Genomic DNA, 24,660 nt, shown 5'->3' on the forward strand with positions numbered 1-24,660 from the left:
CACAGCGGTCAAGCCGAGCTCCTAACATTCACTATGCATGTGCCAATACTGGTCATACGAATCATTATATTCATTCTAGATTCAAGGTATCTCACTCCTCACGTTTTTTGTCAAATACGAACATGGGGCGACCTTCTGCTGCCGTCCAACAAGCAATGGGTATCCCCCTCTAAGCGTTGTAGGTTGAAGCAGAGATGTTTCCACCCCTTCCGGTCCAGTTGACGTGGATGTCCTGGCCCTCCTTGTAGGTCTCGTTGGCGTACTCGGGCTTGATCCTGAAGGTGTGGGCACCGAAGTAGTCACGCTGCGCCTGCAACAGGTTGGCGGGAAGGTCCTTGGCGCGGTATCCGTCGTAGAAGCTCAAAGCGGTGCTGAAAGCGGGAGTGGGGATACCCCAGAGAGCACCCTTGGAAACGGTATCTCTCCATCCGGCCTGGGCCTTGTGGATAGCCTTGCTGAAGAACTCGTCGAAGAGCAAGTTCTCGAGGTCGGGGTTCTGGCGGTATGCCTTGGTGATCTCCTTCAAGAAAACGGAGCGGATGATGCAGCCACCGCGCCACATGAGGGCAATCTCGGGCTTGTTCAGCTTCCACTTGTACTCCTTGGCGGCGTTCTGGATCAGCATGAAACCCTGAGCGTAGGAGATGATCTTGGATGCGTAAAGGGCCTGCTCGAGGTTGTCGATGAAGGCCTTGCGGTCACCAGAGAAGCTGGGGGTAGGGCCGTCCAAAAGACCGGCGGCACGGCCACGCTCCTGCTTGAGCGAACTCAGGCAACGGGCGAAGACGGCCTCTCCGATCAGAGTAACGGGCATACCGAGGTCGAGCGCGTTGATGGCGGTCCACTTTCCGGTACCCTTCTGACCAGCAGAGTCCATGATCTTCTCAACGATGGCAACACCATCGTCGTCGTTCTTGTACATGATGTCGCGGGTAATCTCGATCAGGAATGAGTCGAGAACGCCCTTGTTCCATTCGGTGAAAACGTCGCCAATCTCCTTGTTGCTCATACCGAGACCGCGCTTCATGATGTCGTAGGCCTGATCTTGGTCAGTCGTCTACTTCTTTCAGTACAACCAGCTCGTCTCACCTCGCAGATCAACTGCATGTCACCGTACTCAATACCGTTGTGGACCATCTTGACGTAGTGACCGGCACCCTCGTCACCGACCCATTGGCAGCAGGCCTCGCCGTCGGACTTTGCGGAGATGGACTGGAGGACGTCCTGTGGCATTGTTAGACATGCCTCAAGCGCTTCTTATAGACTCCTACCTTGATGTATGGCCAGGCCTCCTCGTTACCACCGGGCATGATGGAGGGACCGTAACGGGCACCCTCCTCTCCTCCAGAGACACCAGTTCCGACAAATCGGATACCCTTGGACTTGAGGTAGTTTGTGCGGCGGTTGGTGTCGGGGTAGTGGGAGTTACCACCGTCGATGATGATGTCGCCCTCCTCGGCACCTCCCTCGAGGAGGAGCTCGATGAAGTCGTCGACGGGCTTACCGGCCATGACGAGCATCATCATACGGCGGGGCTTCTTGAGCTTGGAGACGAACTCCTTGATGGAGTGGGCACCGACGATGGACTTGCCCTTGGCCTCTGTTGTCTGTCAGAGATGTTCGTAGCGATTCGTGGATGAGCCTTACCATCGTTCAAGAATCGGTCGACCTTGGCAACGCTATCTGTCAGTCAGTGAGTGTTCCTGGCGCGGTATGTCGAAGCGCTTACGTTCGGTTGAAAGCGACGACGGTGAAGCCGTGATCAGCACTGCCTTTTGTTAGTACTGTTTTGATATGATTATGATGTGGGTCGTGACTTACGCGTTGAGGATCAAGTTCTGGCCCATGACCTATGTAGATGGTCAGCATGGCTTCTCTCTTAATGTGTTGGAGGTGAATGTCTCCGGATAATTTGTGCCATTCACTCAATGGCTGACAAGAATATGCGAAGACAAGCACTTCGTTCCGCAGTGTCCGTGAATGCGACCGGATTAGAGAAGACTTACGGCCAAGCCGATGAGGCCGAAATCTCCGACGGGCTCAGAAGACATGATTGCTGTTCTCGTGTATGGATAGGTGGATGGTTGAGAAAGTTTTGGCGGGGTAGAGTTGCAGCGACCGGGCGTGCAACACGAGAGGGCAATTGAGGCTTATAAAGCTGGTGATGGTCAAGAGAAGAGAGAAGAAGTCTGGTGGGGGTCTCTGAGATAATGTAGTCGCCGGAAAGACTTTGGAAACAAGCGGGGCACACTACGATTGCATCAATGAGCTGCACGTCCCACCATATCCCAGCATCATTCAGTTGACGGAGAATAGCTTCGGCCGCGGCGGTAAGGCTATTGCCATACAAGCCACTGTTGCCAATTCCGTCTTCTAAAACATTTGCTGTGCTCCGGACATGATTGCTGAACATCGCATGATTAGAAAGCCGCCATCCTTAGGGGCGGCCTGGACACGGGTTGACTTGCGCATATGGGTAGGAAGATGCTAGTGGCTGCGAAAAGCCATGTAGGCCACTACATTTACCACACAGGTTGGTTCGCTGCTTGTAGACTAGGGATGCAAGCAAGACGTCCAACGGTGTCGCGGTCAAATGCGGCTGCTTGTGAAGCTCCCGATTTCTCAAGTGCACCAGCCCCTCCACCTCAGCCTTAACATAGCATTACGGATGGAGGGGCAGCGTGCAGGGATCACCGGACACGCTAGGGTGGTTGCCGGAGAAGTCTGGCAATGCTTACCTGGATAAACAGTGATTAGTGAGGCTATGGAAGAAAATTCAACTCCGGTCGTGCCTTGAGTATCTCGCTGCAACGTCATGGCTTCTTCCAAGGTTGAGCCTTGCGATGGAACGCAGGTGTTGTGCAGCGGCTGCCGACATGCCGGTGACACGTGATTCGGGGCCGGAGGAGCCAAGCGGCTCACTTTCTGCGACATGACCCAACAAATAACACCAACGTCAACGCCCCCATCTGACGCATCCCCACGGTAATTGCAATTTGTTGCACCGGCCCGCCATCCCACTCTACCCCCTTCAAACGCCGATCCGGTCCTCGCCCACCTGCACCATCGCTTGCTAGACGCTTCGGGAAAGTCTTTTCTGCCTTCTTCGACGTGTAGTCAGCATCAGCCTCAGTCAATCACCTGCCGTGCGGTATTATTCACTCACACGAAGACGCTTTACCCAAAGCCTTTTTCTCCACAGCCAAAGACAAGACTGCGCCTCACCTCATCGGTACAACCGCCACCATCCGCGCCCCGATAGTCACCCTTTCACATTCTGCGGACCCTAGATTGCAAGGCGACCTTAGTCATCCCGAACCGTCCTATCACCAGTCTACCTACTTCGCGATACTAGAGCGCATCCCAACCAGTAGCTGGTTAAGTCATCACTTCGCTAAGGTTAACCTGAACTGACGCGCAGTTCTTGCTTCAACATGCAGCCCCATCACTCCCTGCCGGCGCGACCGCCGCCTACCACATACTCGGCACCGCCTTCGAGGTCAAACAACGCTGGCGCGCGTGGCCAGGGCAACTCGCCCACGTTTGCTGGTTTCACACCGCGGTCTGTAGCAGCTCATGCTCCTTCACAAGCGTCTGCTGCGCCGGCAAACTATGCGCAAGCCCCAGTGAGCGCCCCCTACCAAGCACCCGCTTACTCGACCAGCAATGCTTACAACAACTACTCGTACCCAGCCTATGCGACGGGTGCCCCTGCTGCGACCTCATACCCTGCCGCCCCGACCGTGAACCGCGGATTTGGTGGCACCTATGATCCCGAAGAAGAGGCTCGAATCGCCGAGTGGAACAGCGCATACAACGCCGGCGATGCGAACGCGAAGAAGGGCGGCAGTGCAAACGTAGGCGCTCGACCAGAAGCGGCAACCTCCCAGGATACCGAGGTGGGGCCGGCAGCTGATGGCAAGCGCAAGACTGTCGTTCGCGAGGGGGGTGGAAAACAGTGGGAGGACGAGACTCTGCTCGAGTGGAACCCCTTGCACCCGCGACTTTTCATCGGTAACCTTGCTGGTGAAGTCACCGACGATTCGCTCCTGAAAGCTTTCGCAAAGTATCCATCTCTATCCAAAGCCCGCGTCGTACGAGACAAGAAGTCCACCAAGAGCAGAAGTTATGGCTTCGTGAGCTTTTCAGACACCGACGACTACTTCCGTGCTGCCAAGGAAATGAATGGCAAGTACATTGGCAGTCACCCCGTCCTTATCAAGCGAGCCACATCCGAGGTCAAGGCCGTCACAAAGAAGGACGACAGACATAAGCAAGGAAAGAACAAGAACAACAAGGACAACAAGAACAAGGCTGGCAACAACAGCACTCCCGCGGTAGTAGCATCTCCCGCCATGTTCATACCTCGTGGTGTTCAGAAGAAGGGCAAGTCTAACGGTCCGAGGGTATTGGGTTGAAATCCTCGTGTGGATAGAGACTATGTTAACACGGCAAACCGACAGAGTGACCAGGTACGTGCGATGATCCTGTACCAGAGGGTACTCCGAACGCTTCAAGGTTAGTCGCACGAATCTTTCCCATTACTATTTTTTGAAAACCTATGCCTATCTTGCAAAATCTGCGTATCTGTTACTTTTTGCTCTGGCGTTAAATGGATTCACGGCAGTACCAAGCGTGAGGAGATCTGAGTGTCGCTTCCGTCACTGATGTACAGCGCAAATCTGTGCATTCATGCGTACGTGAGTAGTTGGGCGACATAAGGAGTAGGAAGGTCTTCAATGTACTTGGTATACCCAAGTCGAAGGAGCGGAATCGTGGCGAAAGCACATGAACCAGATATAGAGTAAATGGATTGCATGAACCAATGAACGTTGTTGTATGTCTTTCGCGAGATTCGCTGCACATGGGCCTCATGTCCTTCGTGTTCACGTACTAGACTTTAACGGAGCTACTTACCCAACCTCTTCACCTCCTGCACAACCCCGTCACCACCTCTCTCAACACCCATGCAGTCCAAGAAATCATAACTCATATACTCCCTCCTCGGCACCCTCATCCTCCAACACAGCCTCGTAGTATGATATCTCATCTTCTCCTTCCAAACCGCATCCGCACCCGTTCCCCACCTCGCCTGCCCACTGCCCGTCCACGTATACTTCACCCCATACCTATCATCAATCTCCAACACCGTTCCATCCGCCCTCCTCAGTCCTAAACTCTTGCACGCCGCGATCTGCTCCTCCAACCCTGGCCAATCCGGCAACAAATCCTCCCTCGTCTCAAACTCAAGATTGACCTCTTGACAACTACTCGGCAACACCAAACTCGCCATCGTGCCCGCCAACCGCTGTCGTTCTTTCAGTTCTGCGAGTAGGGGTGGGAGGAGGTACGCGCATATCGTCCAAGTAATCCTCCTCCAACACAAATGACTTAGTAAGAATTTCTGGAAGTTGGATGCTTTTAGTGCGACGAGATTATCGTGTAGATGGTACAATTCCGCACCCCGCTGTTTAGTAATATGGTGGAGCCAGATATCTCCATTGTATAACCACGACGTACTGCCAAGGTACCGGAAATGATGCGTAGCACTCCGTAAGGGGATTTGGTGGGCTTCAACGTAGATGAGTCGGCATGTGAGGAGTAGAGCTGTGTCGATTTTGGTGCGGTGAGTGTGTCGGGGGCGGTACAAGGGGGAGATGGAGTGCGTGTCTATGGGTCGGCTGGGGTCATGTTGTTGGGAAAGCACGTTTTGGTAGATTGTGAACCGGATTTCTGCTGGGAGGACGGTAAAGAATGCGGATTGGAGCTGAGGATGGGATGTTGAAGGTGTTAGGGCGGCGAGGGAGCGGCGAGTGGCTCTGGCGAGCCGTTGGCGGGTGTAACGGTCTTTTGGGAGAGATTTCGGCTGTGGCATCTTCGGTTCTTGTTGATTTTGGTTGCGTATTATAAATGTACGTTGTTGGTGATGACGTCGTCAGGTGAGGCGAATAATGGCTACACGGGGTGGAATCTCTCTTTGCTATAGGAGTCTTATACAAAGACACCTGAAATTCCCAATACTATCTCTTTCTGTGTTTATAACCAACGCCTTGCCATCAGGATTGGTGATTGTGTTGTCTGGTCGGGGGTCTCCCAGTGCAAATGAGGTTCCGCCGAGGCACGTGCACCAGCTTTCGAGCTTCGCCCTCAACCTGCGCCTTCACCCCAACTTCATCACCTTGACAGTATAGGCGGTCATCTACAAGTGTCTAACACAAGGTACTGACAAAGGTAATGAGCCTCAATTTCTCACAATCACGTCTGCGTTCGACCCTCTTCTGGGCTCTGAGTGAGACGGAACCGATCGGTTGAGACGCATACCTCGGATGTGTTCAAGACCGACTATCAGCTCTGGACCTAGTGCAACACTCGAGTCCTTTTCGTTCGGGCGTACTCGGAGACATGATAAAATCATTAGACTTGTTGGTCCAACTCCACATTGGCATCATGGATACTTGCAATCGCCCACCCACATGGCTTCCCCCTTGAGATTGAATGCATACAGGTCATGTTCAACGCTAGCTTACTTCATGCAGTAACGAATCACTAGAGTTCAATCAATGCGGCGCCAGATTTTCGACACAATGCCGGCTGTAAGACTACCCCATCTAGCAATAATCACGAATCCGTTCACGCTGCGTACTGCATTCACCAGAAGTGGTTGGGGCTTAGTAATGAATAGATACAGGCGACGGCTACAAGGACAGTCACTACACAGCGCAGCCATTCAATCAGTAACTCTGCAACACCGTGCACGCGCTGGACTACATATAAGTCGAAGCTTCCCGAGCTCTTCCAGACTCCATAACAACCCTCATTTCCACACCTACCCACTACTTGCAAACTCTTCAACCAAGTCTACTCGTACAACCGGAGCTAGTAAAATCACTGTACCTACCAGTATGGGACGTCAACAAGCCCGACCAGGCTTATTTAGCACTCTATCTGCCTTATTGTCGACCACACTACGTTCTCAGGCTACTTCTAGCTCGGTTCCATCGACTACCCCTGAATTCGATGCCGTTCTAGCTAAGCACAACCTCACCCATAAGGATCTCAAGAATATCCAGGATGTGTTGATTGGCGTTGCCACGAAGGCAGGGGGGATCATGGTGTCAGCCGAGTATGCGATCATCATGACGGCTCAATTCAAGAACAATACGTCCGATGTTGTTACTGTATTCGATAAACAGATCGAATACATGGCCGAGGAGCGTCTCCGAAAGGCATATCCTTCCTTCTCCTTCTTAGGCGAAGAAACCTTCAAAGCCGGTACAAAGCTATCAGACACACCAACCTTCGTAGTCGACCCGATTGACGGCACACTGAACTTCACCCAGGGTGTGCCCAACTGTGCCATATCTCTGGCCTTCACAATCGATAAGAAGCCTGTAGTTGGTGTTGTCTTCAATCCTTTTCGCGGGGATATGTATCACGCAGTCAAGGGCCAGGGCGCGTTCTTGACAAGGCCTGCCACTGGGCATGTAATCAAGCTACCTCTCCAGCCGAATCCAAAGCCGATGCCGGCTCTGAACTCCTGTCTGGTGGCCATTGAATGGGGGAACCAGCGCTCTGGTCCTAACTGGGCATTACGCACTTCGGTCCACAACGCTCTTCTTACCTCTAAAGACGAGGGTGGCGCAATGTGCAAGTCCGTACGCTCCAACGGATCCGCGGCATTGGACTTCTGCTACGTAGCCCACGGTATGATTGACGCCTTCTGGGAAGGGGGTGTATATTCTTGGGACGTCGCCGCGGGATGGTGTATCCTAGAAGAGGCTGGTGGTATCGTCGCGAGCGCTAACCCTGGTGATTGGGATCCTACTCTAGAGGGCCGCTTGTACTTTGCTGTGCGTAACGCGAAGCCTGAGGATCAGAAGGCTGTTGTGGAGGAGCTTTGGGGTTTGATGGGTGACCGCAAGTTCGTTTTTCCTTGAATGTTGTTTTCTAGAGTTTCCATGGCAGGTTGGATGTTGTATGCTATATGGAATTAGCATCAAGGCGTTTCATACAGTGCGGTATTAGATGTAAGGTTATATGATCACAAGTCGAGTACTGCACTGAGCTTATACAAAGTTCGTATACAGAATCAAGAAAATTCCTATAATGACCTGTGCTTAGCTTTCCGCCTCAAGTTCCAAAACGCATCCACTATGAACCTCTGACAACTAATATCAAATTTCTTCCGCTGCAGTCCAATGATAGAACCCCTGATAGTTGGCACCACACTAAAGTGATCATTCTGCCCTTGATGTGCCTGTTTATCGTATTTTCTCCGCTGTCGCAACGCCGGTTCCCCATTGCGTGAAAATTACCGGTAGTCATGTCTTAATTCGCACGAATGGAGTTTGTCATAGCTTCTGAAAACCCTCAGGTTAAGGCAGTCACGATAGACACATGCTTCTGCATCCGCTGTGAGGCCCAAACAAACAAACATCCCCAATCAAGCTCTCCTCACACTTTCATCACAACACACCTTAACGAACAACGATCAAACCACATCAAAGCATCATTTGCTATCACACTGTTATCGTATAGCACATCCTTATTGCTGCCTCTACAAACCACTCATCAGTATCCCACACGTCATCTCGACTACACTGCCTCGCAGTTCAGCATCAGCTTAGTTGCATCGCGTGCAGCTTCTGCACACCTTCCCCATCACGTACCAATCTTGTCACTCCATACCCAACAGCATCTACACGACCTCATTCGACTACACCTACAACCCATGCAGCTTCTCACTCATTCGGTACATGCCATTTGACATCTGACCTTACAACAACCCTACCCGACGCAAACGCCGCACACACTCTTATCGCCCGAGTGTCATCCATAAACGCCGGACCATATTCGATCAAGGGCACAACCCCAGAACACACTCCTACTCCGGTCGGCCACTCACTTCCAACGAACGACTGCACGTTGCCCGTCAGCGGCTTCGCAAGTTCGAAAAGACACAATCTCGAAAGGCCCAGCGGAAGACGTGGGCCCGTAACAGAGCCCCATCTTCTCCAAACAAGCTAGACAGACTTCACTGCAAGTTGAAGAGGATCTTGACCGGCAAGTTCTGAGAACTCTCACTCCTGCATCTGGAGATTTGAGTGTGTTTATGAGCACGACTGCTACATCTGTAACAAGTGCCGTGTCTTGTGCTGCACTTCCAGCCCCAGCCCCGGGACAGGGTCGAACACTCTCGAGCCACCGACCGGCACCTACCAACCCACTTGAGCCTCGCGAGAGGAAGAGAATCATCGAAGAGCGAAGACAACGCAAGCTCAGGCGCCTCAAAATCAAAGCCGAAAAGAAAACCGACTGGAAGTTCAAGAAGGGGCTCCGCGCTAAGCTAGCCGGTCTCCTGAATATCTTCCGACTTAGGTAGACAGCTACACCTTTCCATGACCGGCGGAGTCACAGCTGGACATTGTGGAGCTGGTTCAGTTTCTTGCGCACATTCTGCGTCCGGATTCACAAGCACACCCGGTATCGCCTCGTCTTCTGGTACAGTCGGCTTCGCACCTACTACACCTTCTTACCGCAAGCTCACCGCCGAGCAAAAAGAAGAGCTGAAGAAGAGACAGGAGGAGCGTGCAGCGAAGAAGCGGCAACGCAAGGAAACTCAAAACTCGGCCAAGGCCAACACCAAGGCGAAGATTCCGGGCGCGACTAGCAAGAAAGTCAAACTTCGCCTATACGTTACTGTGCTGAAGCTTAAACTTCACTTCTAGGCTTCCAGTCGGTTTATGGCAGACGGTGGTGACTGTGGTAGCTTCAGTGCTGGTGATTCCGGTGGCTGCAGCTCGTCCGCAGACGCAGGTGTCTCTAGTCATTGCCAAGCAGGAGACGGTGGAGACAGTGGCAGCTACTACTCAGCTGGAGACTCAGGGCTTGCAACCATACAACCCGGAGTCGCTAGTACAAGCCAGACACGGACAGCTGAGGAGAAAGCTGAACGGGATCGTAGGGAGCTAGAACTACAAGAGAGGCATCGACAACAAGCAGAACGCCGCCACGAGAAGAGACAACAGCGAAGAGAAGCCAGGGCTGAGGTGGCTACTTCAGTCAAAGGAAAGCTCCACGAAGCCACTAGGAAGAAGGAGAAGATACGTCTGGCTGTGACATTGCTTACTCTCAAGCTTCATCTTTGAGTCACGCCAAAGACGATCCCGCTTAGGCTTTGAATGGATTCTCCATTCGCCACAGGCTGTGGAACGACACCCTCAGACGATTGCGGAACAACGTCAGCGGTAGGCTGCGGCATTACATCTGACCCAGCAGGCGATACGGGAGGTGACTGTGGTACTGATTCAGGGAAAGACTGTGCTGGCACGAAACACCACTTGACTGGAAACGACTACACATATACCGACTTTGCTCCTGGGTCTCAGCCGTCCGCTGCAAGACCTTCCGACTCCTTAGGTCCCACAGCACAACCACATACCCGCACACCAGAGATACAGGTACAAGAAGAACGTTCAGAGGCGAGAGCGCAGCAAAAGAAAGAGCGAAAGGAGAAGGCAAGAAGGATTTTCAACAACGTCAGACTTGTGGCAGAAAACATCATCAAGGGTAAGTTTTGAGGCGCCATATGTGCTTGCATATACATCAGCAAGCTCAAGTGCGAACTTGTGAAGATCTGCACGGATGGGGACCAGCATTCGCAGTGGTCATAGCGTGCGATTCTCCCACGACACAAGCCTACAGTCAGAGGTGGACTTCACGCGTTGGCCGGGGGTGTACGTCCATCCTGGGCATTTCGTACACGCTGCCGACAGACCCAGGGATCAGGAAGCGTGGGAAAGGGCCCGCAGTCGTTTGAAAAGGCTGAAGGCTCGTGTCCGCAAGACGAAAGACGGAAGAAGCCAGTCGCATGGCAAACGTCGACAGTTTCGACGTTCCTCACCCTAACGTGGGTGAGCACACCTACTTCCAGAACGTGGCTTGCTACATCCTCATCTACGCGCCGGCGACTGTACATGCAACGGCGCCAGAGACGCGTGCCTCAGTGGGAAGCTCACGCGAATCGGAAGCTACTCAGTCAGTGCCAGAGAATTCGTTCACAATCGCACCCAACCTCTGTCTTATCGATCTGGAGAGCATGAAGCGAAAAAGACCCGGGAAGCGACAAGCCCTGCTGGAGTGGTCAATCAGGAAGCTCCAGTGGTTGCTCCATAAAGTGACCTAGAGCTGGAAAGGTCGGTTATTGTGAATGTGGTGGTGCGGAGACCATAACGGCAAAGCTCGTCGAGCTCGACGGCCTTTCGGTAGGCGTCGAAACATACGTGATTGGAACAAGCGACGCGAAAGGATCTGGTGTTGGCGTAGACTACATATCCTGGCGTTGAAGTACTGGGTTGTCGACGTCGCGCGTCGCTGATCCACGGCCAGTCGGAAGTGAGCACAGACCGCCCGCAACTGTGCATAGTATCGGCACTGCTGCTCGCCAGACTCCACGCCATGTTCGCCCGCACTACCCGCAACACTCTTGCTACAGCCTCGAGACAGCCGTTCATATGTCAGTCATGTATACGCCGCGTCAGGCAGTCCCAATTGGGTGCCGTACACTCCCCCACGCGGCACACAAGACGATCTCTCCAGACTGAGACCCAGCCACCACCACCGCCTCAAGATGGCACGTCGTTCCGCAAACTGCTTAAAGACGCCGCAAAGCAACAGAAGAAAGGAAAGAGCGCTTCTCCCGGCTCATCAAAGTCCTCGAAAAAGAGCAAAGATGCGCGGCTAGAGAAATGGGAGCTGACGGTTGGAATCGAAGTCCATGCCGAACTCAACACTGCGCGGAAGCTCTTCTCCAGTGCTGCGACCTCGATCAGCGAACTACCCAATACTCATGTGTCTTTGTTTGACGTCGCATTTCCCGGCACTCAGCCTCACTTCCAGAAGGAAACTCTCCTGCCCGCCTTGCGCGCTGCCATAGCCTTCCAATGCGAGATACAGCCAAAGAGCAGCTTCGACCGCAAACATTACTTCTACCAAGATCAGCCCGCTGGATATCAGATCACGCAGTACTACGAGCCCTTCGCGACAAACGGCAAGATCACCCTCTACCCTCATGACTTTCCGCCTGGTGCTGCCCCGCAATCAGAGCCCTTCGATATCGGTATCAAGCAGATACAAATGGAGCAGGATACCGCAAAGACTGTGCAGCAGCCACCTTCGACCCACCTACTTGATTTTAATCGCGTCTCGCATCCCCTAATCGAAATCATTACCCTTCCTCAGATCCACGATCCCACAGTTGCGGCCGTTGTCGTCCGCAAGATACAAAACACACTCAAGGCTGTTAATGCCTGTACAACCGGCATGGAGCTAGGCGGGCTACGTGCGGACGTCAACGTATCCGTTCGTCGGCGCAGAGGGGAATCTTCCGAATCTAGCCACTCATACTCCGGTGTTACCGGTTTAGGACAGCGAACTGAGATCAAGAACCTGGCAAGCGTCAAGGCTGTTGAGGACGCCATTATTGCAGAGCGTGATCGACAGATCGACCTAATCGAGGGAGGAGGTGCCGTCGAGGGCGAGACACGTGGATGGACTCTTGGAAGCAAGACGACCAAACGTCTCCGAGGCAAAGAGGGCGAGATCGACTACCGCTACATGCCAGACCCAGACATCGCTCCTGTCTTGATCGGACCTGTAAGATTCGACGTTACTATCGGTATGGAAATTATGCTAATTATCTCTAGGAACTCGTGGAACACCTCCGGAACACACTTCCTAAGCTCCCCGATGTGAATGTTGATATGCTCGCAAACATCTATGGGCTTACTACTAAAGACGCCATCACACTTCTATCTCTCGACGATGGTGAACGGTTGGAGTATTACCTGGACGTCATTCACTGCCTAGTACACCAAACTGAGCAGGTCGAGAAAGATGTTCCTTTGGAAACATTGGGCAAAATTACCGGGAACTGGTAAGTACATAACCCATTATATGTCATGGGGTCAGACTAACTCCTTTCAAGGGTGTTGATGGAGCTCGGCTCTCTCTTTCAAGATGAACCTTGGGACCCCGACCGCGTCCCAGCTGACTATCTTGCTGGTGTCATCTCGCACGTGCGTCGCAGAGAGGTCACTTCGCCTTCCGCAAAACGGCTGCTTGCCATCAAGTTTGAAGGAGATCAACGCAGCGTGGCGGAAGTCGTTCACCAAGAGAATCTCTTCCTGCAGGCATTAAGTCAGGAAGAGTACGTAAAGTTAGCACAAACGCTGATAGAAGAGAAGCCGGACATGGTGAGAGACATTACCGAAAAGGGCCAGGTTAAGAAGGTAGGATGGTTCGTGGGGCAAATGGTGATTAGAGCTCCGGACGGGAGTGTCGAACCAGACAAGGCCAAGGAGGTACTGCTGAACGTGTTGGGTCTAGGAGAGAAGGCAAAATAGTGTTGTGGATACCCTAATGAAACATTCATATCGATGGTGCGTATCGTATATGTGGCGTATTTGATTGATGGCTATAAGGGTTCAATGTATGGGTAAGGATGTCAGAAGCCACTGATATTTGACAGCTCAACTACAACGAACCACCACACGAGCCATAGGGACTGGACTCTCGGTTCCAAACTACACCAACCCACAGTGCACAGTGGGAGCCTAATAATTCGACAATCGGTTCCATACCCGAAGCAGTAGCCGCAGGTGCGACACACCTGTCACTAACCTACGACCCGAAGACATCAGTTCACACCCGGCGCCCATCGTTCCCCGCACTCGCAAAGTCACCGCCGAAGATACCTGCGTAACACTTCCAAATTACTACTCACAAACACAACCTCGCACCATGTCCTCCCAGCAAACTACCGCATACCTCGCCCGCATCCGCGACCGCATCGCTGCTGTCCGCCAGAACGCAAACACTACCTCCCTCAAGACGAGAATAACCAATACCGTGCGCCGAGATAGTCTAGGTCGACGAGGAGAGGTCGCTCGCCAGACACTTGCCGCTTCCCTAGGCGAGTACTATGAAGCGCAGAGGTCAGAGGATGACTTGAGAGATCTAAGTCCTGTAGCGGGATGTTGGGACGGGGAAAATGGGGAGGATGTGGAATGGGATGGAAGATCGGATAGCATGGAGCCTTTGAGAGATGGAGAAGGGGAAGATTATGGAGATGGAGATGGAGATGGAGATGAGGAGAGAGAAGATTGGGAATTGGACATGGACAGGGAGGATGAGCGATGTATGGAAGTCGATCGATTTATGGATTTGGAAAGCCTCATAGCAGAGGAGAGGTTCTTGAATGGAGAGGTAGAGAGTGAGATGTATGTCGCTTATCATAGTCTGAACAGTAGAGCGGTGAGGAAGATGAGGTTGGATGAGGTGCAGAGGATGTATCAGAGTGGAGAGAGGTATTCTACGGTACGCTATCAAACCTTGAGGTGTGACGAAGAAAGAGTGTAAAGCAACTAATGCTAACTAAGATGTGTGGGTCGGTAAGAAGAAAGGCTGCCAGATACAAGATACGCTCCAGAAGTGCAGCGAAGAGGCGCCGGATACTGAAAAGCTAGAAGACGAGGAGGATGTCATATCAAACCCCTACCCTGAAGACAACGACCTCATATCACTCACACGCCAATATAAGAACAATATAACCCCTCACCCAGCCCCCAACAATTCAAGAAAAGCAAATACAGGGTCCCCAGCCGGATTGTCGAAAACATCGATCCCTTACTCCGAAGACGCCCCAACCTCCATCCACCAACCCTCTCCACCATCACAATCCTCATACTCCCCCCACCGCATCATAACAGCATCCGCTCACCTTTCACGCTTCCCAATCTATCCGCCAGATCGTATAATACCGCCCATTGCGCCGTTCAACGCATCGCGGCCCCACTTACCACCAGTACCCCACGCGCCATCTAATTCAACACAAAGTAACGCGCCCCCCATCCCAGACTCGCAAACCAATGCACACAATAATGTAGAAGATTATGCATCAAACCACCCCTACCACGGTATGAACCAGCAAGAAACCCAGGAATATTGGCATCACCTGGAGAATTATAACACGGAGAGTGAACGGAAACTCAGGCGGGGAGAGGTAGCAGATGGACACAGCAGGCCACGCGCTTTATCCTCGCCTGTTCAATACCGTAATGACCGTGTTTTTGATTCCGCTGGAGAGGATTGTCAGCGGGATGCACGGGTTAGTCAGGCAAGGGATGGTGAGGTTATGCGGCAGCATTTGGATAATTTGAGTCCGAAGACAAGGACATCGAGATTTCTGGAGACGGAGTGTGAGCAGAGGGAGCAGGTTGGAATGAAGAAGGTGAATGTGGTGGGTCGATTTTTCAGTAATTTCGCGTGTCGACCTGGTGCAGTTACGCCAGAAGATGCTGCTGTGCCTGTTAATGACAGTGCGCCTGCTGGCATGGTGTCTATTGTACCGAAAAAATATGCTATGGCCTATCTTTCGAGGAGGATTAGGCGGCCGCAGCAGAAAGAGGAGGATGCTAGACTTGGGGAGAGGCTTCTGGCATTGCAATTATCTGCGCCCAACGATAAGAGGGCGGGGGATATTGAAGACAACAGGAGAGCCACAGAAGACGCTCCACAAGTCCAGAGAGCTAACAAAAGGAGCGAGAACACACAACATAGATCAAAGCCTCGAGTCGTAAACGTGGAGAACCAGACACAGAGTGTCATCGGCCCACCCGTTGATCTCTCAAAGATGATACAACGCGCACCAGATAGTATCAGAACATCATCTCCGTTACTGGGATCGGAAGTCGGGCCTTCAGGGATCAGAGAGGGCGTTCATTGTGCACGTCGGGAAACGCATTCGGGCTCAAGCTCAAGTCTCAGTGACCGTCTACGGCAGACGAAGCTTGAAGATCTACCTCTCCGCTTTGGAGCAGCAGAGGAGATACGTAACCTAATGCTGGATCTCGAAAGAGATCAAAACGTACCGACAAATACCCCTATTCAGCATAGAGTTGGACACCCCGATGCCATCGATCCAACCAATACACCTGCTAGTCAAGCAAATGAACTACCCGGTGGTTTCTCAAGGCTAGGAACTGTAAGTCCAGGCCCAATCGCTAACTCCGTCCCAACTTCTGGACTAACAAACCTCTATCAGACCACCACACCTCCACAATTCAGCACCTCCCCATCCCACTCCCCCCGAGAAACTCTAGAACGACACTTCCGCACCCAACGCCAAGTCAATGAGCGGTTCGCTCTACAAATCAAAGCTGCTAAATCACACTCAAGTAACCTTACCTTACCGCCGAGTTTCCGGGTACCGGAGATGCATAATAGTGTGCTGACAATTCCACGCGAGCCGAGCCCGTTGGCGCAGGTAGCTAGTGCTGAGGATTTTGGGGCTACGAATTTGGGCGAAGAAGATGTTGACAGTGTTGATGATTGTGGTATAGATAGGGGTAATGAGAACCGGCAAGCTGATATCGAGGACTTGGAGGAGTTTCCGGTGTGAGATACGGGTGTGGAGGAGAGTGGAGAAGGTGCATGAGAGGTTGAGTGAGTGATGTTCATGGCATGCTACGAACAACGTCGAACATTCACCCGATTGATTCACGAAATCGTTGCTTTGTTGAAGGATCGACGCTCTGATCATCGCGGTCAACAGTTCGAGGATAATATGACTATTTGATACGACCAACCGTCAGTCAAAAGATAGGCTTAAATGAGATAATATCCATCTCTGGATCGCGAGACGCACCAAGAAGCGAGACAATTTCGCAATTAAGACCTCCGGAATTTCTTGTAGAGAGATTATAGTGATGTGCCTAATAGGCAGAAATCCATGGCAAGTGCTTCCCTCTTGGCTTGTCTCCAAACAGCATCTCCAAAATGTAGGTCATGCCGTTAATCTTTTCTTAACGATGTTAATCACCCTGATACAGATATACCTCTGTTAGATCGGAAGTTCATAACTCTAATGAACAATCGGAGATACATCAAGAAAGTACAAGTACTAGTTATATTATGTCTAAGATTAGAGGGCACTTTGATTGTGGGAACATAAATGCCGGCAGTTTCGCCGTGCAGGGGAGAAGGCACGAAGAGCTTCGGGACTTGACGGAATCCTCTAACCACATGCGCTTGAGTCAACTTACTGGCTGGCACATACACGGAAGAAAACCTAGCGCTATCCGTATCTCAGACGTACAAAGATAATTGTAGCGCGTGTTGTAGGCTTGGATGAAATCTGGTTAGCGTATTCTGGCTTAGATTCTAAAAATACTTGCGGCTTCTAATCCGTCTATCTAAGATGTATGGTGTTCGGGCGCTTCCCCTGCCTCGTGGCGCGTAAGATCAAGTGTATCGCCTAGCACGACGTTCACTATCTCAAGCATCTGACACCAGCTAAATCTTCTGCGAGAAAATGAGTATGACTGCGATGATAGCCTCGATACTGCTCACCCCTCCCAGCAGTCCGTCTCCTTCACCTAGAAAGCCAGTGGCTATTCCCATCGCAACCGCTGCAGCCTTGCAAACAAAACTGCCCTCACAACCCGTTAAAGATGCTCAAGCCTTGTTGCAGCCAACATCCATACTAGCAGTGAATGCGATATCAACCACGAATACCAGATCAACGCTGCAGATCACAAACACCAACTCCCTACCACGCACACTCGCCGCTCTCAAGAGGGCCCTCCATATCGACGGCTGGCAGTGCGGCGCCCAGACGCTTAAGAACACAGAATGCAAGCGCTCTGTTATAAATGGCAACAAGAACCTCATTGACGCGCAGCTTGCGTCCATGACAGGCCTGACGCGTGCCTCTCCAGACATTCAATCCGCCCTGCTCAGGCTCGTCATGCTAGTGCATTGCTACCAGCACAATGCGGGCCGACCAAAGGAGTGCCGACTTGAGGCATGGAGGCTTGCATTTCCGTCTGGTAGTGCTGATGGCAGCGCGTTTGAAGTTCCTATTGAGCAGCTTATCAGGAAAGCTCTCGAGCCGTTCAGTATCAAATGCATTGCCCACGATAACACAGGACCGTGCAAGGGGAGGATTGGTGGATGGAAAGTGCAGAACTGCAAAAGAACGCTTCAAGAGCTCATCAAGCAGGAGATATACTCCGACGGCGCTAGGCTCGAGTTCCTGCTTAAGGTGTTGGAGTGGAATAGGACTTGCAAGACCCATCAAAGCTCGAGGCGATTCACATGGGTTGCGGCGTGGAGAGAGAGCATTATGGCGATACTGCCTCTGTCAACGCCACTCGGCGACCAGGCCCTTACAAGCAACGCACCGAACAAGCTTCAAACCTCTGCAAGGGCTCAAGCTGGTCCTCTCATCGCCACAACTTTGTTGAGGACAGAGAAGAGGGACTCCCTCACCGTGCAGATCTTGCCGAGCCCACGAGCTCCCCCCGTTAGCCTAGACGCTGATCCGGCATTGTACTGGCCAGAAGCCTACGACTCGAGCCCTTTCGACATCCTCCCACATGCTGACCACAACGCTAGTCCTACACGCTCGCACACGCTGATCTGCGACGAGATCAAAAAATCACTAGATGCCCGTGACCCTCGAAGTGGATGTATCTACGCGTACGAAGTCGAGGGCAACGAAGGCTACATTAAGATCGGGTATACCACGCGCCCCGTGATAGAGCGGCACGACGAGTGGTCGTTCGACTGCAATAGGCAGACAAAGCCGCTATACCCTTCCCTTTCTCAAGCCGCTGCTACCATTTCAACTGCAAAAGAAGCCACAGCAGCGCCAGCCGTGCTTATCCCACACCCGCGTCGCGTTGAGGCCTTGTGCCATGCTGAGCTTGATCATCGCCGCATCAGAATTTATTGTACCGCGTGCCTGAAGCAGCACATAGAGTGGTTCCAAGTATCGACCATGGAGGCCACGGCTATAATCCAGAAGTGGTCCAGGTGGATGACCACACAGCCGTATGAATTCCGACAGCTGAGGGTGGATTCTAGGTGGGAGCTTAAGATGAGTGAGGTACGACAGACGTCGAGACTCGACCAGTTCATGCAAGAGATTGCGGAAGCGCCTGCCTCGCCATAGAAGCAGCGAAAAGGTTGATCTAGTTATCTCCTATCTGTAAAATCTAGGTAGCTCCTCGGTAAAAGCCCTACCAAGGCGTGGGGTATGGACAGATTATAGATTTATTTTGCTCAGACATGTTGCTTGGGACTAGAATGCGGTCCCAGACAAAACGAACATCCAAGATCAACTCTACAGCGGCAGCTGTTGCAACATCTCGATTGCACAGAGTCGCACAAAATTGGAAACATAGCTTATCTCGCTACGCACCTGTCCTTGATAACTCGACTGCAGTCCAACTAAGTTGGGCTCAACCAAACTTCTACGGTAAAAGTCAAGTGTGATTTGAGGACAAAGACACATAGAATCAAGTATAATGTCAAATATGATTGATTGCTATCTGAATTGCAAACTCAAGCACACTACTTGGCACGTTCTGATAATCTCTTGCGGCCATAAAGATAAGATCGCATAGTTAGCATGCTCGCAGTTGGTAATAACCGCATACACGTGTTCGAAGCGATATCAATTTACAAGCCGATGTAATTGAATCGACGCAAGTTCAGATAGACGCAGTGTGCGTTCTCGTGACTAGCGGGTAGGTCAAAGAATGGAGAGATCTACTGGGCTCGTGGTTAGGTTAGCATAACATCGAGACTTTCACGTCGCAAGGCACAGTGCAGAAACATCAAAACATCACGGAGCATCGCAGCGGCGGTGGATAGCGCAGCCGTCCAAACGCTGCATGGTACAGGCATCGCATGAGCGAGACAGACATCGAAGGCCAAAGGTTGATTCAGGAATGGTCATATTGTCTATGAAACATTCCTCAGCCACCACGCTGAACGCAGGTCTACGCAGACCCGTGGGGTATAACTGCGGACTTGAGGATCCATCCCAATCATTGCCGTTATCCTTTTGTATGATTCCGAGACGCCTTATCATGCACAATCGTATCGTGGCGCAGTTTATGCGACGAGCTGAACGACACCACCGGCCTCCTTGATCTTCTTCTCAGCCTCGGCGCTGACGTAGCGGGCGCGGACAACGATGGGGACGGCGGGAAGACGGCCCTTGCCGAGAACCTTGGAGTAACCGTAGTCGAGGAGGTTGAGGACGGGAGCGTTGCCGCCCTTGTTGGCGAGGTACTCATCGCGCTTCTCAGCGGGGATGAGCGACCAGAGCTTGTCGAGGTTGATGACGGGCTTCCAGAAGCCGTTTTGCATCTTGTGGAAGTACCTCATACCAATCTTTCCGAAGTAACCGGGATGGTACTTGTCAATGTTGGTTCGGTGGTGGTGTTGACCACCGGCCTGTATGACATTAGCTCATGTCCCATGTGCAATTCGCATAGGATTGTTTATTACTTACCATACCACGACCACCGGGATGCTTGCGGTGCTTGCCGACACGTCCGTGACCAGCGGAGACATCTAACAAAACAATTAGAAATTATCCTAGAATGAGTATTCTACTCCAGCGACTCCTCCTCCGCCCTTGCGACACCAATCTGAGTGACAGCCTTTGTCAACTCTCACTCCGCCATGGTATTCGTAGGAAAAGAGGGCAGTCGCTTTCGTAGGGTAAGGTGTAACGTACGGCCACGGTGCTTGCGAGTCTTGGTAAGGCGAGTAGGCATCTTGACTTGCTGTTAGGTTAGTTGCGTTCGAGCGGAGCCTGAAAGTTCGATGGGCTGTTTTGTTAAGGTGGGATAAAATCGCAAGCGAGGCGCGCTAACGGACGGGAATATGTTTTACCGACAGTCACGTGCGTGATACCCTTCTAACCACCTCCAATACAAAAAGTAGGAACATCAAAACCAGCACCATAAAGAAGTTTCAATAGAGAAAAATTGTTTGGTGCATTGTATACGTGTTCTCATTCCTGTTTTATAGTAATGTTCGCCGTATTCCCCACTTTCGCTATGCAATACAGACTCATTCATCGACGCCGATTTGCTTTCGCTAGCCCCAGTACGGTGTCCGCAGACCCACGAACGTCGAGCCAACGCCATCGCCTGTGTCTTCTTTCTTGCGCTGCCCTGCGAGCTATTCATGGGTCAGCATATTTGTCATCGAGCGCTGCAATTGAGATCAAATTACCTCTAACTGTATATGCCTGTGGACATGCACAAGCCAGTCGACATAACTCTGCGCCTCGTTATTCCGGTCCTCGTACAACAACCTCGCGAACTCGTATTCCGCGCCATCAAGTCCTTGTCGCGCAAGTTGAATAGTGAGCGCTTTGGAAGCTCGCGTGCCTTCTAGGTATTGCAGGATATTCCGTACTTGAGCGTTGAGATGGGTCTCGAGAACAGGAAGAGTGGATTGGAAGGGATCGAGTGCCTTTAGGCTGTTGTTGCCTTCGCCAAACAGGTCTTCTAGCAGGTTGGGTGAGACTTGAGTGTGCAGCCACAGCAAGCATACTTGGCCATTGTCTACAATGTATGCGCCGCCTTCTTCGACCTTGGAGAAAGATGCGCGTATGCCTTCGGGCATGACCAGATGCCCCTTTTCATTTGCAAATCCATCCCCTACATCGAGATTGTGGATTGCGATGATCCGCGGGTAGAGATACAATGACATCTCCAAAGGTCCCATCGACTTGATCATCCGCATGTCGTGGACTCTCCGATCAGTGGGCTCCTTGCCACCCTTGAAGGCTCTTGACTTGATCAGGCCAAGAATGTACATGCCGAACTCCTTCAGGTTCTCCGGTAGCACGAGTTGGCCCGGTGGGTTGTTACCAGTGAAGTTCTTCCTGTAGCCAGCAAGAATGTCGACAGTTTTCTCGGTTAGAGCTCCTCTAATATCCTTAAGGTTCTTCTCCGTCATGCGAGCAGCAGCCTCTTTGGCGATGATGTTTACAACAGCATCCTGATCAACGAACTTCATGCATTCACCAGTGTTTGGACTGACGCTAGCCACGATATTGGTGCATCGTACTCGTCGCTCACCGTTGGCAGCTGTGTACAATAGCGCGCTCTGGAAGTGTGCGTCAAGCTTTGGATCTAGTTTACCATCGTAGCTAAACATAACGCCAATAGCCTTGTCAGCGTCGATGACTCCAAACTCCAGATCGGCGCCGAAAGTGTGGTGGTAGAAGTTCCCGTGATAGGCGGAGACCTGCAGGCCATTCGAGCAGCGAACCTTCATCAGCGCTTGATATCCGGTTTCTCGTGTGACTGTGTGGTGGATTTCCTTGGATAGCTTCAGAGTGTCTCTAGGCGAATGGAAGTTAGGGTAATAGAAGACTTCTCCGCCGGTTACAGCAGATACGTGACCTAACACATGTTAGTAGGTAGCATCCGTAGAAAGTTTTTAGGGCTTACCAATTGTTGCAATATCAAGGTAGCCACCGCTGGGTGCTGCAAGGAAGAAGTCCACACCAATACCATTTTGTACCATTTTCTCGGCAACCTTCTTGAATCCAGGATGCTCAGTCTGGAGAAGCTTTCTCTCAGCATCTGTGTTATGCATGTTGCCGTCATCGCGCAGCACCAGTCGGCCAGGACCCCAGGTAGGAAGTGCAGCTAAAGAGCATACTATCTTTCCACCGGTAGCTGACAAGGCTGCTACGGCAGAGTTCAGGGTAGGAAGTAGGGCCGGTTCAGGATTCTTGACCTCGGAGAACATGTTCGGTAATTGCGCGAGTAGTGATGTGATGACTGTCTTTGACTCCACAGGATCGACGAACAAGCCTTCGCTAAATGGTAAGAAGGGGTCCTCAAGGTCGGACATGACGAGCATTTGAGCGCTCGTCAAACTGGCGTTGAGGTTGTAGAAGTGCATTTCCTTGTCAAACGTCACGATGCCGACTTTGGCACCCTTCGGTATCCGACTCGCGGTCTCGCTGCCCTCTCCTTCAACTCCTGACTCGCCATAGAGCGCTTTCATGATGCCCTCGCAGAACCCATGAAGGAAGCCACGGTTCACTGCCTCTGCAGTCACGTCGACCAGGAACAACCACCGCAGACCGACGGGCTCTTTCGACCAGTACTCTTTGGGTACGAGGAAGTCGACAGTGCCTAAAGTGAGCTCCGGACGTTGTAGTCTGTCTATCCTGACGCCGGACTGATCGGTAGGCGCAAAGTATTCACCAGGAACATCCCCAGGGTAGGTACATAGGTTGCACACGACCTTGTTTCCACCCGCCTTGAACTGCATAAAGGGATTGATGTACGCTCGACATCTTGCGCATCTTGGTGGGCCAGTCTCGCCAAAATCCAGTACAGGTATTGGTTGTTCTCCTTCCTGTTGAGCAGCCAGCGGCTGTAAGACCATACCAAGCGGTAATGAAGTCGCAGCAAGAGCTTGCGCAGTAAGTGGAATGTTGTTCATTGTCAACCGTGCGAATTTAGGTGAGGAATTGCCTTGGTCAAAGGCGACAAAGGGAACCGTAGCTGGAGGTGGTAGGTGGTGTTCCATAGTTGGGTATACGTTCTCTAGATAGTATCTCGCCGGCGCATCTCGCGACTTTGGTATGCTGGGTATCTGCTCGGGGTCTACACGTCCTTGAGCTGACCCTACCGCTGCTCCTCCGGTCTGATGTGGTGCTGCTGGTGTTCTCGCAGCGTACTGCATAGGGGAAGCCTGTGACCCAGGGCTAAAGATGGGGTTTACAGGTGCGGGAAATTGGCTCATGGCGGGCGTAATCTGAGGCTCCATCCATTGTGCTCCTCCGACTTGCGGCGAATTCTGGTTTAGGAATTGTGTAGGTGTACCGTTCTGCGGCGATCCGGTGAACGGTTGTGAAGCTCCTCCAGGCCCTTCAAGATTATGATATGCATGCCTGTTCTTCTTCTTGTTCTTAGGTTGTGCCACTTGATCCACGCCCAATCCGACTGCTCCCATCTGCCCCGCGAGATTGTTCACGTCTTGATCGCCCTGGTACTGCTGTTGACCCTGCGCAATCGCCTGGTCTGGGAAGTAACTTTCTTGTTGCATCGGCGTGCCGTATTGCGCTGGCGTGCCGGCGTACTGATTCGGAGGTTGAGCCATGGCTGGGCTTCCGGTCTGGTGGTAGCCTGCAGGGCTCGCAGCGACTGGTGGGCGCCATTTGTTGGGTTCGTCTTGCCTGCCGTTTGCGTTCGGAGGGTTGGGAGAGCCCGTGCCCATGGCATGGTACGCATCGAACTCGGACATGATCGCGGCGCGGGGATGTTGCGGTGGATTCGACGGACGGGATGGTTCGAGGCGGGTCAAGCGTGTGGCCGAGGAACAACAGGGTGCGGAATGGCGTTATAGATGTTCATATCACGGGGCGGGCATGCTGGGGTGAACTTGGGCACCGGCGAAGGGACAGATCTCGAAGAACCAAGGTTGATGATCTGTCTATTTTCTAGACCTCTACTTCCATCGTAAGAGCGCGTCCGTGCACGCTCCCTCACATGCAAGCACGAGACAGGGTCTATTTACTCGCGTGTCACCAACGTAGACTCAGGAATCGTTTCGAGGAGGAATAATCCTGAATATCCTTATGGGCTAGCATCATTTATAGACAGATCCCCTCTCTTCTTTCGTCCGTACAAAACCTTGGTATCAATAAAGGTTAATGTATACCGAACAGAGCCATTATGGGTTGACTTTGCACCTTAGTCGGTCTTAAGGGGACCATGTTCGTTCTTCTCCGTATATGTCCCTTGGCGCCACATGGTTACCAATGCC

At 52.1% G+C, this 24,660-nt stretch overlaps 9 protein-coding genes across 9 annotated transcripts; 6 read left to right on the top strand and 3 right to left on the bottom strand.

The window, feature by feature from the left end:
- Positions 1-169: 169 nt before the first annotated feature.
- Positions 170-2,051, bottom strand: ALTATR162_LOCUS11077 (uncharacterized protein; the record flags this gene model as incomplete). Its single annotated transcript, XM_043318719.1, has 7 exons — positions 170-1,039; positions 1,090-1,224; positions 1,272-1,600; positions 1,648-1,679; positions 1,730-1,768; positions 1,822-1,850; positions 2,007-2,051. The coding sequence occupies 7 exons, from the start codon at positions 2,049-2,051 to the stop codon at positions 170-172; spliced, it is 1,479 nt and encodes a 492-aa protein (XP_043174654.1).
- Positions 2,052-3,434: 1,383 nt separating this feature from the next.
- ALTATR162_LOCUS11078 (uncharacterized protein) lies at positions 3,435-4,418 on the top strand (the record flags this gene model as incomplete). Its single annotated transcript, XM_043318720.1, has 1 exon — positions 3,435-4,418. One exon carries the CDS (start codon positions 3,435-3,437, stop codon positions 4,416-4,418), a length of 984 nt encoding a protein of 327 aa, XP_043174655.1.
- A 2,484-nt stretch (positions 4,419-6,902) lies between these two features.
- On the top strand, positions 6,903-7,937 carry ALTATR162_LOCUS11079 (uncharacterized protein; the record flags this gene model as incomplete). The annotated part of the gene is made up of 1 exon (XM_043318721.1): positions 6,903-7,937. One exon carries the CDS (start codon positions 6,903-6,905, stop codon positions 7,935-7,937), a length of 1,035 nt encoding a protein of 344 aa, XP_043174656.1.
- A 1,461-nt stretch (positions 7,938-9,398) lies between these two features.
- On the top strand, positions 9,399-10,148 carry ALTATR162_LOCUS11080 (uncharacterized protein; the record flags this gene model as incomplete). The annotated part of the gene is made up of 2 exons (XM_043318722.1): positions 9,399-9,677; positions 9,729-10,148. 2 exons carry the CDS (start codon positions 9,399-9,401, stop codon positions 10,146-10,148), a joined length of 699 nt encoding a protein of 232 aa, XP_043174657.1.
- A 1,309-nt stretch (positions 10,149-11,457) lies between these two features.
- ALTATR162_LOCUS11081 (uncharacterized protein) lies at positions 11,458-13,403 on the top strand (the record flags this gene model as incomplete). The annotated part of the gene is made up of 3 exons (XM_043318723.1): positions 11,458-12,654; positions 12,705-12,934; positions 12,986-13,403. 3 exons carry the CDS (start codon positions 11,458-11,460, stop codon positions 13,401-13,403), a joined length of 1,845 nt encoding a protein of 614 aa, XP_043174658.1.
- A 397-nt stretch (positions 13,404-13,800) lies between these two features.
- On the top strand, positions 13,801-16,459 carry ALTATR162_LOCUS11082 (uncharacterized protein; the record flags this gene model as incomplete). Its single annotated transcript, XM_043318724.1, has 3 exons — positions 13,801-14,305; positions 14,439-16,042; positions 16,103-16,459. The coding sequence occupies 3 exons, from the start codon at positions 13,801-13,803 to the stop codon at positions 16,457-16,459; spliced, it is 2,466 nt and encodes an 821-aa protein (XP_043174659.1).
- Positions 16,460-17,371: 912 nt separating this feature from the next.
- On the top strand, positions 17,372-19,015 carry ALTATR162_LOCUS11083 (uncharacterized protein; the record flags this gene model as incomplete). The annotated part of the gene is made up of 1 exon (XM_043318725.1): positions 17,372-19,015. The coding sequence occupies one exon, from the start codon at positions 17,372-17,374 to the stop codon at positions 19,013-19,015; it is 1,644 nt and encodes a 547-aa protein (XP_043174660.1).
- A 947-nt stretch (positions 19,016-19,962) lies between these two features.
- ALTATR162_LOCUS11084 (uncharacterized protein) lies at positions 19,963-20,633 on the bottom strand (the record flags this gene model as incomplete). The annotated part of the gene is made up of 3 exons (XM_043318726.1): positions 19,963-20,307; positions 20,366-20,427; positions 20,594-20,633. The coding sequence occupies 3 exons, from the start codon at positions 20,631-20,633 to the stop codon at positions 19,963-19,965; spliced, it is 447 nt and encodes a 148-aa protein (XP_043174661.1).
- Positions 20,634-20,958: 325 nt separating this feature from the next.
- Positions 20,959-24,138, bottom strand: ALTATR162_LOCUS11085 (uncharacterized protein; the record flags this gene model as incomplete). Its single annotated transcript, XM_043318727.1, has 3 exons — positions 20,959-21,042; positions 21,097-22,277; positions 22,326-24,138. The coding sequence occupies 3 exons, from the start codon at positions 24,136-24,138 to the stop codon at positions 20,959-20,961; spliced, it is 3,078 nt and encodes a 1,025-aa protein (XP_043174662.1).
- Positions 24,139-24,660: the final 522 nt, after the last annotated feature.

This window comes from Alternaria atra (genome assembly GCF_907166805.1).
Source record: "Alternaria atra isolate CS162 genome assembly, contig: 35, whole genome shotgun sequence".
In the NCBI taxonomy this organism is placed as follows: domain Eukaryota; kingdom Fungi; phylum Ascomycota; class Dothideomycetes; order Pleosporales; family Pleosporaceae; genus Alternaria; species Alternaria atra.